Below are 13989 nucleotides of genomic sequence, written 5' to 3'. Positions count from 1 at the left end.
GATACACATTCATAGTTGTCATAGTTGGTATTGGTAGGAAGGACCAACTAAAAGGCAGCATACATACATGAATATTGCGCGCATTAAAGCAAAAACACTATATATAAACTTAATTTCTTCTGGAAAATTCATAATTATAGATAATAAACGCATATGATGGCAACACATTCAAACTTGGTACTTGGTAGCTACGAAGGAGCAATAACATTAAGTACGTACAAAGCAATATTGTATCTGGTTTCTACATTTCTTCATCAAATCGTGAGATTCGATTGCGATCTTCAGAAGCCGATCTGTTCATGATCAGCAATTCCTCTAGGGTTTAGAGTTGCTTCCATTGGCCATGTAATTCGGTTGAGCAACTTGAACAGAGTCTATTTTCATGAGATCTTGCACCAGATTCTCACAGCGCCCTTCGACTTCCTCAGCTGCAGATTTCTTTCCCACAACGTTATTGAGCCAGCGCTCTTGCATGTCCTTGTCGTGCACAGCCACGGTCTTCATAAACATCTTGCTGCCTCGTTCTGCTTCAGCTTGTAGGAGTTTGAACTCCAGGACGAAGTTAGGGGATGCCATAACTCAAAAAAAGGCAAATTAAAGAAATGAAGCAAAAAAGTATGAGGAGCTGGGATAATGCTGTACGTAGAGCTTGAGAGTGGGAAAGTGTAAGAGAGTAGATCGAGAAGGAGGTTTGGCTTGATTGCTTCAATCAATGAGTTAGAAGACTGAAGTCAAGAGGAGATGACGGTAAGGGACAGAGTCACAGAGCTGAGGTCGCCATGCATGCTCTCCTTTATAAGGGAAAGGGCCGGTTGTCTTCACTACGTGTTGCTCTTGACGTACTCTAATTTTCCAGTCGACTCCCAATCATGCACGATTTATTTTTTGTTTATTAATTATTCAGAAACAGTTGCGGAACCATAATTTGAAACCTGAGGTGTCCAGAAAATCTCATAAACTAATACAAAAATGTACAAGTAAAGAATATAGTAATTTATTCATTTATTACTTCAAGCATTTTTTATTTTGGTAAATGCATAGTTTTTTTGAATTTTTCTATTTTCTGATAAAAATTAATCAGTTTTTTTTACCTATTTTGATTGGTAAGGGATAAAAACTAGTCAAAATAATAAATTCACTCCTAATATAATTAAACTTTCATTTCAATTAATTGGTTATGAGAAATTATGGGGGTTGATGATAAAATTAAGTTAGATTTGAACTATTTTTTATATTAATTAGCTAACTAAGGAAGTAAAGATCAAATATACTAAAACCACCTAAGGGGTCTGAACCCCTTCGGGCTTGATAATAAGTCTGCCACTGTTCATAAATTGATCTCATAGATTCCGATGCTTTCGTAGTTATTTTTTTATTTTTTTGTTCATCACAAGTAAATATACATTTTGAGAATATACACCCTACGTTGTTTTCCTAGTCAGTGACTGTCTAGGTGAATTGTTCAAAGACATCCTTACAAATTTTCAGTTTGCTGACTTTGCTCTAATAAGTAATTACTATTTTGAAAATAATTGGTTAGTAATAAATAAACTTCATCATTTTGGCAAACGAAATGGTGAAGCTTATTTATCTTTATTATACATAATTGACACCAACTGAGACGCGCAATATATGTTCGAGTTTGAGTATGGTACTATGAAAGTACAATTACGTTATCTACCTTGTGTTGTGCTCAAATTTGTGATGAGAATTTAGAGTTTAAAATAAAATTAAATAGAATGAAGTTTCATTTTGTAACAAGATAAGAGAAGTAAGAGCGTAAGAACAATTTTTTTTCACATTGTTAATTTGTTTGATAAAATTACCTTAATATGTTACTTTATACTAGCTTTTTATCCGTGTATCTGCCGGGATTCAACTTCTTTCTATTTTACTTTTTTGTGATGTCTCTAATTATAATAGCGGAGATATAACACGATATTAGTACAAGTCTTTATAAGTAAGAAATCTTTTTTCTCTTCATTTTCATTTTCATTTTCGTGCTTAGGAGTTTGCGGTCATTTTTTTATAAGGAAACTGAAGCGCCGCCCACCTAGAACATGTAAGAGTAGCAGCACTTCTACTTCTCTCGCTGAATTGGACCTGTCATCGGCACCGATCGAGTCGAGCTGAAATTTCAGCTGAATTGTGTTTTGGATAGGAATTTCCGCTGAATTATAGAGTATGGTGGTGTTGTAATTTATTGAAATAGTTTCATGAATTTAAAAAATATATAATTAACTTACTTGACACTCCAATAATTTAATAACCCCCGCGCAACCGATTAACAGAACAATACCTTCTTCTCTGAACAGAGAGAAGAGTCAGCGAGGAAGAACTTCACTCCCAAATTTCCAATTCAATTTTGAATCCAAGAAACCCTAAACCCCCAAATCCACCATCTCCGAAACCAGTTCTCTCTCTACAATGGAAAACCACAGACCGCAAAACCCATCCAAGGCAGTAAACGACGCGGTCTACAAGCTCCAACTCGCGCTCCTCGACGGCGTCAAAACCCTAGACCGCCTCTACCTCGCCGCCTCCATCATCTCCCGCTCCGACTACACCGACGTCGTCACCGAGCGCTCCATCGCCGGCCTCTGCGGCTACCCTCTCTGCCCCAACCCCCTACCTCCTTCCGACGCCGCCTCCGGCCACCGCAAAGGCCACTACCGCATCTCGCTCAGGGAGCACAAGGTCTACGACCTACGGGAGACGAAGCTTTACTGCTCCTCCAAGTGCTTGATCGACAGCAAGGCGTTTGGGCAGAGCTTGAGCGAGGAGAGGTGTGAGGTTTTGGACATGGGAAAAGTGGAAAGGGTGTTGAGGCAATTTGGGGAGAAGGATGAGGAAGAGAAGAAGGAGATTGGGGATTTGGGGATGTCTGAGTTGAAGATTGAAGAGAAGAGCGTGAGTTATAGTGGGGGATTCGAGGAGTTTGGTCCTTCGAATGCGATTGAGGGGTATGTGCCGAAGAAGGATAGGGTTTCGAAGGCTTCGGGGTCGAAAAAGAGCAAGCAAGGTATGTATGCTTGCTGCATTGTAGTGTAGTGTGTGTTTTAAGTTGGTAGGATTGTTTTTGTTTTTGTTAATTGTTTCTGTGTTTATTGTTTTTGGTAAAGTGAGTGAGGTTGGCATGTTGCAGGGTCGAAAGGGAAGGATGCGAAGAAGCCGAGTGGCGATGGGAAGCAATTGATAATAAATGATATGGACTTCATGAGTACATTACTAGCTTGTGATGAGTATACTGTGTCGAAATTGCCACCGGCTGTGGCCGAGAGTAGTGTTGATACTGAGATGAATAAATCGAAAGGAAAAATTGGTGAGAACTTAGAGAGTGGGTATAGTGTGTTGGAGACCTCGACTGGGGTGGATGTTGGGGATTTAGGTATGTCCAGGTTGAAGATTGAAGAGGTGGAGGAGTCCTCTGGTGGGAAGGGAGAGAAGTCGAGTGAGGGTACGCTGAGGTCTTCTCTTAAACATTTGGGGAAAAGGAAACTTAATCGCTCTGTTACTTGGGCTGACGAGAGGATTGATGGTACCGGGAGGGGAAATCTTTGTGAGGTGAGAGGTATGTTGGATGGAATAGAATATCCTGGTGAATTTGGCAGCATGCACAAACCTTCTACATCAAGTGAAGCCGGTTCCTCTTGTAGTTGGGTTGATAAAACGATTGATAGTACTAAGAGTGAAAATATTTGTGAGGTTAGAAAATTGCAAGATGCAAAAGAGGTTCCTGAGGCATTAGGCAGTTCAGTCTCACTACATAATGAGTGGTTTGAGTCAGCAGAAGCCTGTGCTGCAGCATTAAGTCAGGCAGCTGAAGCTGTTTCTATCGGGGAATCTGATACTAATGATGCTGGTATGCCATTTATGGATTGATGTTATAGGATAAATGATTCAAATTTAGCTTCATGAATTTGGTCTTAATACATTAAGTGCTTGTTCTCATGTCCCTTTTACTCCCAGTGTCAAAAGCCGGAATTATTATATTGCCACAACCAGATGGTATGGATGAAGAAGAGTTCATAGTAGATGGTGTGGATGAAGAAGATTCCTTAGAGGATGATCTGGATGAAGAAGAGTCTACAGATGATGGTGACATACTTGAACCAGAACATGCTCTTTCAAAGTGGCCAACAAAGCCCGAAAGTTCACAGTATGATTTATTTAACCCTGAGGATTCTTGGTTTGATGCTCCACCAGATGGTTTCAATTTAACGGTAAGAGTTTTCCTGGAGGTGCTTGGAGGTCAAGTTTGAAACTCTTCTCATATTATTTTTCTTTTCCTATATTTATGCTAATAATATGCAACCTTCTATATATTTCAGTTATCTCATTTTGCAACAATGTGGAATGCACTCTTTACATGGATAACTTCATCTACATTGGCTTATATATTTGGCAAGGATGATAGTTCCCGTGAAGAGTTTCTATACGTCAATGGAAGAAGTTATCCACATAAGATTGTGTTGGCAGATGGTCGGTCTTCAGAAATCAAGCTAACTGTGGGTGGATCTCTTTCTCGGGCTCTACCAGAAATTGTTGCTGAACTAGGCTTATCAGTACCTAGTTTAGAGAAAGGAATGGTATGGTTTTGAACATTCAAATACTCAAATAAAGCTACTTAATTTAGTTTGTCCCATTATATATCGATCATGATCATACTGATAGAGTTGTGTAGTAGACTAGTGGTACTCCATTTAATAACCTTTAGTTGGAACATTTATGGGCGTCACGGTATTTGTTATCTTGAAAGTAAGGAAAGTATCTGTTTTGTGATTGTGGGGTAATGTGAAGGTTTAACAAGGATAAACAGAAGTAATTATAGGCTTCAAGGACTTTAAGCATTCGAGCTGAGGACACTGCATTTTTACTATGTGCTTGTCAATGTATTTGTCAGAAGCCAAAATGTCAAGTAGGAGATTACTTATATAGGTGAAATAACCAAGAGTGCGGAAAATATTTCACCATTTGATTTTCTAGAAAAAGAACTTTGCATATTCTGTGTGCTTCCAAATACTGTGAAACTGTTTCTCTGACATTTGTGTTAGTTCTCTGTATTTGGCTTCTATGTCCTTGGCATGATCGTTTCTCGGTGTTCATTTTTTTGAGTATAAGAGACCTATGTTTACCTCATTAGAGCTTATTTGGTTTCATATCCCTAGTTAGGATTTATAAGTGGATTATCTATTGTTTTCTCACAGCCACTGAAATTTTGTGCAGGGCTTCATGTTGAATACAATGTCGTTTATTGAGGCGATACCAGCATTCAGAATGAAACAGTGGCAAGTGATTGCTCTTCTTTTCATTGAGGGTCTCTCTGTTTGTCGGATCCCAGCTCTTACACCTCGCATGACAAACAGAAGGGTACTGATACAGAAGGTAAGTGTATCAGTAGACTTTATATGTCACATACAATTAGAGGAAATATGAGAATTGAATACACTTCTGACCAATATGTCTTAGAATATAAATATAAGTTCAGTAATAAATTTTGTAATGGTGGGGATCTTAAATACTATTTATTCACGTGCCTTTTATTACAAAATTATTGAGCTGTACTTATGGTTTTGGTATTGACTAAACAGGTGCTGGATGGTGCTCGTATAAGTGCAGAAGAGTATGAGATCATGAAGGATTTCCTGATACCCCTTGGCCGAGCCCCCCAATTCTCATCTCAAAATGGTGCTTAATTACATGGAATACTGAGTGCTGACTTCAACCCTCGTCAACACTCATCTTCCGTCGACGTCGTTTGCGATAACTGCCACCGTCATTTTGAAAGTTCCGATTTCTAGGTTCAGCTTCAACTACAGTATGTGAAGCTTAGACTTGAAACTTTCATAGTCAACAGTAGTAGTTTGGTGTCTAGTTGTGACCAGACGACATGGCTCAAAGTTGCGAGGTGCATTGTACATGTTTTCCAAATGCTTGCACAAACTGAAGTCACTCATTCAAATATCTACGGATTCGTGAATGTACAGTCAGTAGAAAACTCTGTAGCGCATTATAGTCTTGGTCTTGAATTATCATCATGGTGGGTCAAATTACCAAAATAGGTGAAGCATGAGGACGATAAGGGTAATCATATTCATATTCTCGATTAGGTTTGACCTTATCTAGCATGAAGCACGAGTCTTCGATTCAGACGCGCTTGGTGGTCCGTAAGTGGAAAAACCTCACTTATTGTCTCCTGTCATTTTCACGAGATGGGCTTGGGCCTAATTTTTTTACCCGTGTACCCACACGAATATTCGAATCTTTTAGGAATTTCAATCTGGGCGCTCCCTCTCTTGATGACAGGGGCACCCCTGATGTAATTAACTGAGCAATTAGGTGAAATATCGGTTTCATGTTCTCTCCTCTTTTTGAGTACGAAAATTAGCTCAATTCGAACAACCAACAGGTGGAGACCAGTATTGTTCCTATGGATTATGATTTTATCACATACCCACCATCGTGTTTGTTGGATGTGAAAGCTAGCTAGCTGGCTTGAACAAGAATCGTTCTAACTAACAATGAAAATTTGTGATTTTGCTTTGTTACACGGTTACACCTAATCCACATGGTTTGTTACTAATTTCTTGTCAAATTCTGTTTCCATTATCTATTAAAATTAAGATATTAACTAACTTAGTACAGTGTGAATATGTTTGTGTTTAACAACATTCATTTGGATTTTATTATTATTAATTTTCATATAATTTCATAGCTTCAAATCCTTTTTGTTGCTCAAAGTATCATTTCATAAACTACCATGAACTCATTGGAAGAAGAATATAGAGTGAAGACCAATGATATACCAAGAAAATGTGGGGTGCCCAATACCAAAAGGCGCCAAAATCAAATCACTTTAAACACATTTGTACTTGCCCACCTTTTTAAAGCTCCACACTCCTCCACAGAGAGAAAAAAAAAAAGACAAACCCAAAGTAAGTTTGAATGGTCAATAAAGAAAGCCAACAACACACAAGAACCAAAAGTACATCTCTCCATACCAACAACACAAAAATAATCAAAACAACTCATTAATCTTTATTCTTTCTCTTTGAAAAACAAGACCTCTAATAATATAGGGTGGGAGGGGTTGAGTTCTTCTTCTTTGACTATCCCTCCCAGCACATCAAACAATCACCAAAAAAAAAAGAAGAAGAAGAAGAAGAGAAGAACCCAAAAACAAAGACATCCAAATCCAAAAGAGGAAACCACTCCTAGATCCTCTCCCTCATCTCTGAGATCATGGATCTCCACCTCTGATTCTCCTCCAAAACGCCGTCGTTTCTTCCGATGATCCCTCCCTCCTGAGCTTCTTGGGTAAATTAAATTTCCTCCCTTTTCTTATAAAGCTTTCATCTTTCTTCAATTCCCAAGCGTTTCTGTGATGGGTTTGTCTTCGTTTTCGTTTTGGGTGTGTGGATCGGCCTTGGGTTTTAGTCTCTGACCCTGTTTTGATTTTTTTTGGGTTTCTATATTTATTTATGGGGAGACAAAGATTGGACATTTCTGGGAGGTGTTTGATTTTGCAGCTATTTTTGTTTTGGGGTTGGATTGTTGGGTGTTTATTTTTTGTTGGATCTCTGTGTTTATAGTGTGTGTTGTGGTATAAATAGAAGGTCAAACACTAGCCTTGTATTTGCTTCCTTCTCAATTTGGGGGTTCATTTAGGACTATCTCTCTTGTGTTCACATGCAAATTCCCTAGTTGGTTAGATTTGTTAATTTTTCTACTTAAGTGTTCAGTTTGGTTTTGAGCTTGAACTGAGTTAGAAAGCTTTGATTTTGGTTTGGGGAGATGGGTATAGTGGTTGTGTTTGGGTTGTACTTGTGGTGGTTTAGTTTTGGAGATGTTGATTATCGTTGGTTAATTGGTTGCAGTAGGTTGATGGTTGGTTTGTCAAGGGAAAAAACAAGAGAGAGAGAGCAGAACAAGTTTGAGGAGAATGGCTTCTGTGGGTGTGGCACCTACATCAAGTTTGAGAGAACCGAGTGGTCATGCTGCTGGTGTGGATAAGTTGCCCGAGGAGATGAATGACATGAAAATTAGGGATGACAAGGTATTCGAGCTATTGATCAAGTGTTTTTCCGGGTTTCTTATCATGTTATATTTAGATTGTTGAGTTTTGTTAGTGGTGTTAACAATTTGCTGCCTCATTTGTGCAGGAAATGGAAGCTACTGTTACTGTGGTCGATGGTAATGGAACAGAGACGGGCCATATAATTGTGACAACCATTGGTGGTAGAAATGGTCAGCCAAAGCAGGTAGAATATCGTTTGCACTTCCATCTCCAAATGATGCGAACCACTAATGTTCTCCTCTTCCAGCTTTTCGTGTTGTGAATCTTTTCTAATGGATTGTTTTGTCTGTTGTGATTTTAGACAATTAGTTACATGGCAGAGCGTGTTGTTGGGCATGGATCATTTGGAGTTGTATTCCAAGTAAGAAATCTAGTCCTTTGCTGTGCAAGTTCGATTCACTATTTGGTTTGAAATTTAGGTCCCCCTGTACAGTCATTAGCAATTGTCATGCTGATTGCTAATTCTTCATGTAGGCAAAGTGCTTAGAGACTGGTGAAACTGTTGCTATTAAGAAGGTTCTACAAGACAAGAGGTACAAGAACCGTGAGCTGCAAACCATGCGTCTCCTTGACCACCCAAATGTTGTATCTTTGAAGCATTGCTTCTTTTCAACAACTGAAAAGGATGAACTTTATCTCAACCTGGTACTTGAGTATGTTCCTGAAACAGTTCATCGGGTGATTAAACACTACAACAAGTTGAACCAACGGATGCCTCTCATATATGTCAAACTCTACACGTACCAGGTAAAGTAATGCTTAGGTTGATTGAGTCTTAGAATCGTCTGTCAAACATTTTCTTTGTTCCTTGTTCTTAAGATTTTTGTTCATATCTGGCAGATCTTTAGAGCATTATCGTACATTCACTGCTGCATTGGAGTATGCCATCGGGACATTAAGCCTCAAAACCTCTTGGTATGTACTTTTATACTCTTATATTTGTATGCCTATTGTCTTCAATGAGCAATACTGGGCTAGTGGGCTTTCTCTCCTTCTTTTTGTATGTGGAGTTAATTATGCGGTAAATAGGAAAGGGATGTGCTAGTTACATGTGATTTCATTGTTTCATATTTTACGCAGGTGAATCCACATACCCATCAAGTAAAGTTGTGTGACTTTGGAAGTGCAAAAGTTTTGGTACGCTTTATTAATCGTAGTGTTTTCCTTTTCAATTTTTTGTTTTTGTTTTTTCAATTTTTTGTTTTTTTGTTTTGCTTTTTTCCCTCCCCCTTTCGAGTGTATTCATCTTGCCTTTTGTTGAGCAGGTAAAAGGAGAGCCAAATATATCTTACATCTGCTCTAGATATTATAGAGCACCTGAACTCATATTTGGAGCAACTGAGTACACTACAGCTATTGATGTCTGGTCTGTTGGGTGTGTTCTGGCTGAGCTATTGCTTGGACAGGTTGGTGTATTCTGGTATTGCATTTTCTGAATTTATTTTGTACAAAGCTAATTGAGGAAAATTTTCTTTTCAACCAGCCTCTGTTTCCTGGTGAGAGTGGAGTCGACCAGCTTGTTGAGATTATCAAGGTAATTCTATTATCTGCACCATTTCGGTATATTACAGCCCATTGTAACTTATCTTGCAATTAATAGCCATATGAGGATAATTTTTGACTTGCAGTAATATTCTAAACAACTGTATTTAAAGTTGGATTTCATCTTATGTCAAATTGATGAGATTTGAACTGTAATATTCTAGGCAAATTATGCCAAAGCTGTTACATGATGATATGGATCTAGATTTCTGTTAAAACTCACTTTTTGGGTGCCCTGACTGCTGAAAACTGTAAAAACAATAATGACTTGTGATGATCCTCATTGAAAGAGGGATCTTTTTAAAGAGCAACCTACAAAATTTGTATTATGCTTCACAGAGTGCAAAGATGTGAACTCAAACCTTTCATATTGGAATTGATTCATTTTTTGCTTCTCTATACATAGGTATTGGGCACTCCAACAAGGGAGGAAATCAAATGCATGAACCCTAACTATACAGAGTTCAAGTTCCCTCAAATTAAAGCTCACCCATGGCACAAGGTATGAGTAAAGATCTATGTGTTTACTTTTTTTAAAAATGATTTTACACTAGACTACAATATTTATATTTGTTATTTTCTTAGATTTTCCACAAGCGTATGCCACCAGAAGCTGTTGACCTGGTTTCAAGACTATTGCAATACTCTCCCAACTTGCGGTGCACTGCTGTGAGTATATAAGATTTCGGTCTTTGTTCATGTTAACTAGTAACAATTGTGTATGAATGACATTTATGTATCTCTTGCAGCTGGATGCCTTGACCCACCCCTTTTTCGATGAACTACGTGACCTGAACACCCGCCTGCCAAATGGACGTTTCCTTCCACCTTTGTTTAATTTTAAATCTCACGGTATGATACTGGTTTCGGCATATGGTTTATTAAATAATGTCTCATCTTTCAAGCATCATACGAAGTTCTAATCTAAATATCACTTGTATTGCTATCCATAGAATTGAAGGGGGTCCCTGCGGAGATCCTGATGAAATTGGTCCCAGAGCATGCAAGGAAGCAAGTCCCGTTCATGGCGTCTGATTAGTGTGACATGTAAGAAACCGCAAGCTTGGGTCCAAGATATGAAAGCAATGTGTTTGCTTTGCCACCTATTTCTATTTTATTTAATGTATCATCATGTATGACCTTGCTATGTAAAAGCAGATTTAGATGTATTCTATTTAATCTCGTCTTATCCAGACGTTTATGGGTACTATTAGTACCCTCTCCCTGTATCATCATGATTGTAACGTCGTGTAGAAGACGAACATCAGCTCTATTTATATGTTTATCTGTATCGGTGTTTCTAGTAAAGACATGGATTTTCCAGTGTTCCTTTGTATTCTCAATTCATTGAGATCAGTTAAGTTCATTCAAAAGGCAGCATTGCTCCAAAAGAAGGAAGCTTTCTATGTTTTACTGGTGGTGCTTTCATTAAGCTGGTTTAGAAATACCAATGCTTTGTGTGGTGAATTTCATAGTCCGTTTTCGACACATTCTACATTAAGCGTCTCTGTTCTGGGAATTCCCACATCAGTTTCTCCATCTCTGGTCGATCTTAATTCTCTGAATTCCTTTCCAACATTCGCAACATTCTCTGAATTCAGTAAGTAAACAAATTTAGTTACACAGGAACAATTTAGAACTACAAACAGCGAACATGTTTTTTAAATTGTTTTTCTTATAATTGCTCTCGAAATCTATAAATTGATCTCGAAATCTATAAATTGATCAAGTGAGAAGCAGAGAGAGAGAGAGAGAGAGAGAGAGAGAGTTGCAATGCCGTTGGGGAAATACGATTGCGAATACTGCAACAAACAATTCCAAGACACTCCGTACGCTCGCAAACGCCATCTTCAGAGCCTCCAACACCTTCGAGCCAAAGCTCAATGGTTCGACTCCTTCAAAGGTAAGCCCCTCACCATCTTCTCTCACCCACGTAACATCTTCATCTGTAGTTCTTTGTTTACTCATTAACTCCGTTTTTTGGTTTGGTTGCAGATCCTAATGATGCTTATGCACAAAGCTTTGGAAGAGGGGTCTGCAACCGCTTTGTCAAAACGGTAATTTATGTTTCTTTGATCACCCAACTGATATTATTGCTCGCTCAATGTCGGGTTGGAGCCAAAATTTGATCTTTCTTTGTTTAGCGCAAGTAATAATCACACAGTTAAGTATTGGAGTTGATTTTGTATATGATTTATATAGGGATTCTGTCAATATGGGGATGCTTGCAAGTATTTCCACCCCAAGAACAGTCAGCAGAATACATTTGGGGCTTCAGGTAAACATATCTTAACATTACGTCTATATTGTCTATATATGCTTGAATGGAGAAGGAATTACAGTAGATATGTTTGTGATATCTAATTGAAGCTGTAATGATGTGATAGGCGTAACTGATGATAACCAATCTTCAACTTTCCAAGGGAATTCAATGGTTGCAGGCAGCTCTTTGCCAGGTAACTATGTGTTGCTTAGACTTCATGTTTCGTTTTTCAACAGACTCCAGCTATGCCGTCGAATACTTGTTGATGGCTCTGTACTCTAGTTAGGTCTGCTTAAATCTTAATGTGAAGCTGCTCTCATGTTGCTTGACAGATGTGGTGGTGAGAGATAACATGGGAATGTCATGGGGAAATCTGCCTCCATCGCTAATGCCTCCTCCAGAGGGTGGATATCCTTCTATTCCATTTGTGGACTGGGGATGAGTCATCTGTGTCTTGTATCCACCACTTAGGTAGTGCTATCCCAGGTATGTTACTAGCTTAGCTGCAAAATGAAATGTGGGTCATCTCTCAGCAAAATGATGGGGTATAAAGATTTCTTCAAGCCATGTAGGGATGATGCTTGTGTTTTGTATAATTTCACAATTTCACCACTGAAACATGTTCATGTATTTGTCTGTAGAAGAGAATGTGTTGCATATTGTACTTTAAGCTCATTTTATCAGCAGGGTGCTTTCTGTACTGTATTGTGTTCAACTGCTATTCACACCCTTTTTCTGTTCACACACCCCATACAATTAAATGAATTAATTAATTTCGTTGATTCACCCTTAAAACTTAGGAAATATGAAAGGTGAATTTGGAAGTCAAACTGTCCCATATCAAGGGCTCTGGAGAAACCCGATCTTGGTTTTGTAAAAGATTTGGTGCCTAATTTACAATCTGCTGAAGTAAACTCCGCGCATGATCTGCTACTAGTCCAGACCAATTTCTTTGAATGTGGTGGAGTAGTGATCGGAATCAACATTTCACATAAGATCATTGACGCCTTCACACTCGGCACATTCCTTAACAGTTGGTCTGCAACTTCCCGTGGCCTGGAACTTCCTCCACATAATTATGTCGGCGAAGCTGTTCCCCCCACTGGAGTTGTTTCAAGCCACGGCTGCAGTTTGAAAAGATTGCTAATGATAGGTGTACAACTAGAAGATTCTTGTTTGAATCCTTGAAGATTTAGTCTCTGAAGTCCAAAGCTGCCAGTACTGCTGTGCCAAATCTTCTATGAGTCATTGTGTCAGCACTGTTTGGAAATCTGCGATGAAAGCATCAACCGCAAACTCAAATTCTGCAAGACCATCATCATCAGCATGGGTGGTTGCAAAAGACTATATGGCTCCACCAGTTGGTGCAGGTTGCCTTTTTATAGAACCAATTTTGGATGGGGAAAGTCATTGATGAGTAGTCCTGCAAATGCAGGATTCAAGAATTTGAATTTCATGAAGGATACCAGTGATGGAGGTGGTATGGAAGCGCGTTTGACATTGAAAGAAGCAGAGATGGTTATACTTGAAAACAATGGAGAGCTGCTTGCATATGCTTCTCTGAATCCCAAAGCCTCCAGAATAACAAATAGCCATCTCTTGTGCTTCTTACATGATGTTCAATTTGTTACTAGCTACTTGTCTCTGTCTCACTTTCAACAATGTTTTTCAGGCATATCAAGATAAAGGGTGACATTATAAGTATCTGGTCTCTTGAAACTGTCAAATACATGTCTGCTTAAGGAGCCAAACATAGCTAGATTCATCTTATTCCATCAACAAAGATTCTAAAAACAGAACCCTAACTACCATAATATTGTACATGATAGACTTGAAAAGGCAAACACGTATTGTGAAGGTCTTCGAATCACATGTTGATAAATTCCATTTCACAATTCTTGTGAAACAAAAGAAATTTCTTGAATAACTCGATCTCTTCCGTAGAAGGAAGGTCTTCTGCTGCAGAAAGTGTCATTTTCTTCAAAGCTCGACACTTTCTATCAAATACTTTGCTGCTTCCATTTCGCTTCGCTGTCCCTTAAATTCCATAATGGAGATAGTCTTCAGGTGTGATGTGAGACAAACAGGCATAGGTTCTGAAAGGTTG

General features: G+C 38.7%; 3 protein-coding genes across 5 annotated transcripts; all 3 read left to right on the top strand.

Moving 5' to 3' along the window:
* The first annotated feature begins 2262 nt into the window (after positions 1-2262).
* Positions 2263-6373, top strand: LOC126799727 (putative RNA polymerase II subunit B1 CTD phosphatase RPAP2 homolog). Its single transcript, XM_050526985.1, has 6 exons — positions 2263-3022; positions 3146-3862; positions 3970-4223; positions 4332-4589; positions 5227-5385; positions 5592-6373. Exons 1-6 carry the CDS (start codon positions 2428-2430, stop codon positions 5694-5696), a joined length of 2088 nt encoding a protein of 695 aa, XP_050382942.1. The 5' UTR covers positions 2263-2427; the 3' UTR covers positions 5697-6373.
* A 706-nt stretch (positions 6374-7079) lies between these two features.
* LOC126799736 (shaggy-related protein kinase alpha) lies at positions 7080-10947 on the top strand. Of its 2 annotated transcripts, none has more exons than XM_050526996.1 (13): positions 7080-7317; positions 7881-8056; positions 8163-8261; positions 8379-8438; positions 8552-8824; positions 8918-8992; positions 9158-9214; positions 9343-9483; positions 9561-9611; positions 10026-10121; positions 10205-10288; positions 10369-10471; positions 10573-10947. In XM_050526996.1, the coding sequence occupies exons 2-13, from the start codon at positions 7943-7945 to the stop codon at positions 10656-10658; spliced, it is 1239 nt and encodes a 412-aa protein (XP_050382953.1). In that variant the 5' UTR covers positions 7080-7317; positions 7881-7942; the 3' UTR covers positions 10659-10947. The 2 variants fall into 2 exon arrangements, with proteins under 2 accessions (XP_050382953.1, XP_050382952.1); XM_050526995.1 differs by having other exon boundaries at positions 7081-7317; positions 7878-8056.
* A 424-nt stretch (positions 10948-11371) lies between these two features.
* Positions 11372-13559, top strand: LOC126799746 (zinc finger CCCH domain-containing protein 3). Of its 2 annotated transcripts, XM_050527013.1 has the most exons (6): positions 11372-11522; positions 11615-11676; positions 11822-11897; positions 12007-12075; positions 12215-12368; positions 12683-13559. In XM_050527013.1, the coding sequence occupies exons 1-5, from the start codon at positions 11393-11395 to the stop codon at positions 12322-12324; spliced, it is 447 nt and encodes a 148-aa protein (XP_050382970.1). In that variant the 5' UTR covers positions 11372-11392; the 3' UTR covers positions 12325-12368; positions 12683-13559. The 2 variants fall into 2 exon arrangements, with proteins under 2 accessions (XP_050382970.1, XP_050382969.1); XM_050527012.1 differs by lacking the exon at positions 12683-13559 and having other exon boundaries at positions 12215-12624.
* The last annotated feature ends 430 nt before the right edge of the window (positions 13560-13989 follow it).

This window comes from Argentina anserina, chromosome 6 (genome assembly GCF_933775445.1).
Source record: "Argentina anserina chromosome 6, drPotAnse1.1, whole genome shotgun sequence".
NCBI classification, from domain to species: domain Eukaryota; kingdom Viridiplantae; phylum Streptophyta; class Magnoliopsida; order Rosales; family Rosaceae; genus Argentina; species Argentina anserina.
Note: the sequence above shows the minus strand (reverse complement) of the source record. Positions and strands in the feature narration are given on the sequence as shown.

Coding starts and splice junctions, on each gene's coding strand:
- LOC126799727 (XM_050526985.1), top strand. CDS start 2,428: ATGGAAAACCACAGACCGCAAAACCCATCCAAGGCAGTAAACGACGCG. Junction 3,863..3,969: donor ATCTGATACTAATGATGCTG/GTATGCCATTTA, acceptor TTTTACTCCCAG/TGTCAAAAGCCGGAATTATT. Junction 4,224..4,331: donor CAGATGGTTTCAATTTAACG/GTAAGAGTTTTC, acceptor TATATATTTCAG/TTATCTCATTTTGCAACAAT.
- LOC126799736 (XM_050526996.1), top strand. CDS start 7,943: ATGGCTTCTGTGGGTGTGGCACCTACATCAAGTTTGAGAGAACCGAGT. Junction 9,215..9,342: donor TTGGAAGTGCAAAAGTTTTG/GTACGCTTTATT, acceptor TTTGTTGAGCAG/GTAAAAGGAGAGCCAAATAT. Junction 9,484..9,560: donor CTGAGCTATTGCTTGGACAG/GTTGGTGTATTC, acceptor CTTTTCAACCAG/CCTCTGTTTCCTGGTGAGAG.
- LOC126799746 (XM_050527013.1), top strand. CDS start 11,393: ATGCCGTTGGGGAAATACGATTGCGAATACTGCAACAAACAATTCCAA. Junction 11,523..11,614: donor ATGGTTCGACTCCTTCAAAG/GTAAGCCCCTCA, acceptor GTTTGGTTGCAG/ATCCTAATGATGCTTATGCA. Junction 12,076..12,214: donor TGCAGGCAGCTCTTTGCCAG/GTAACTATGTGT, acceptor GTTGCTTGACAG/ATGTGGTGGTGAGAGATAAC.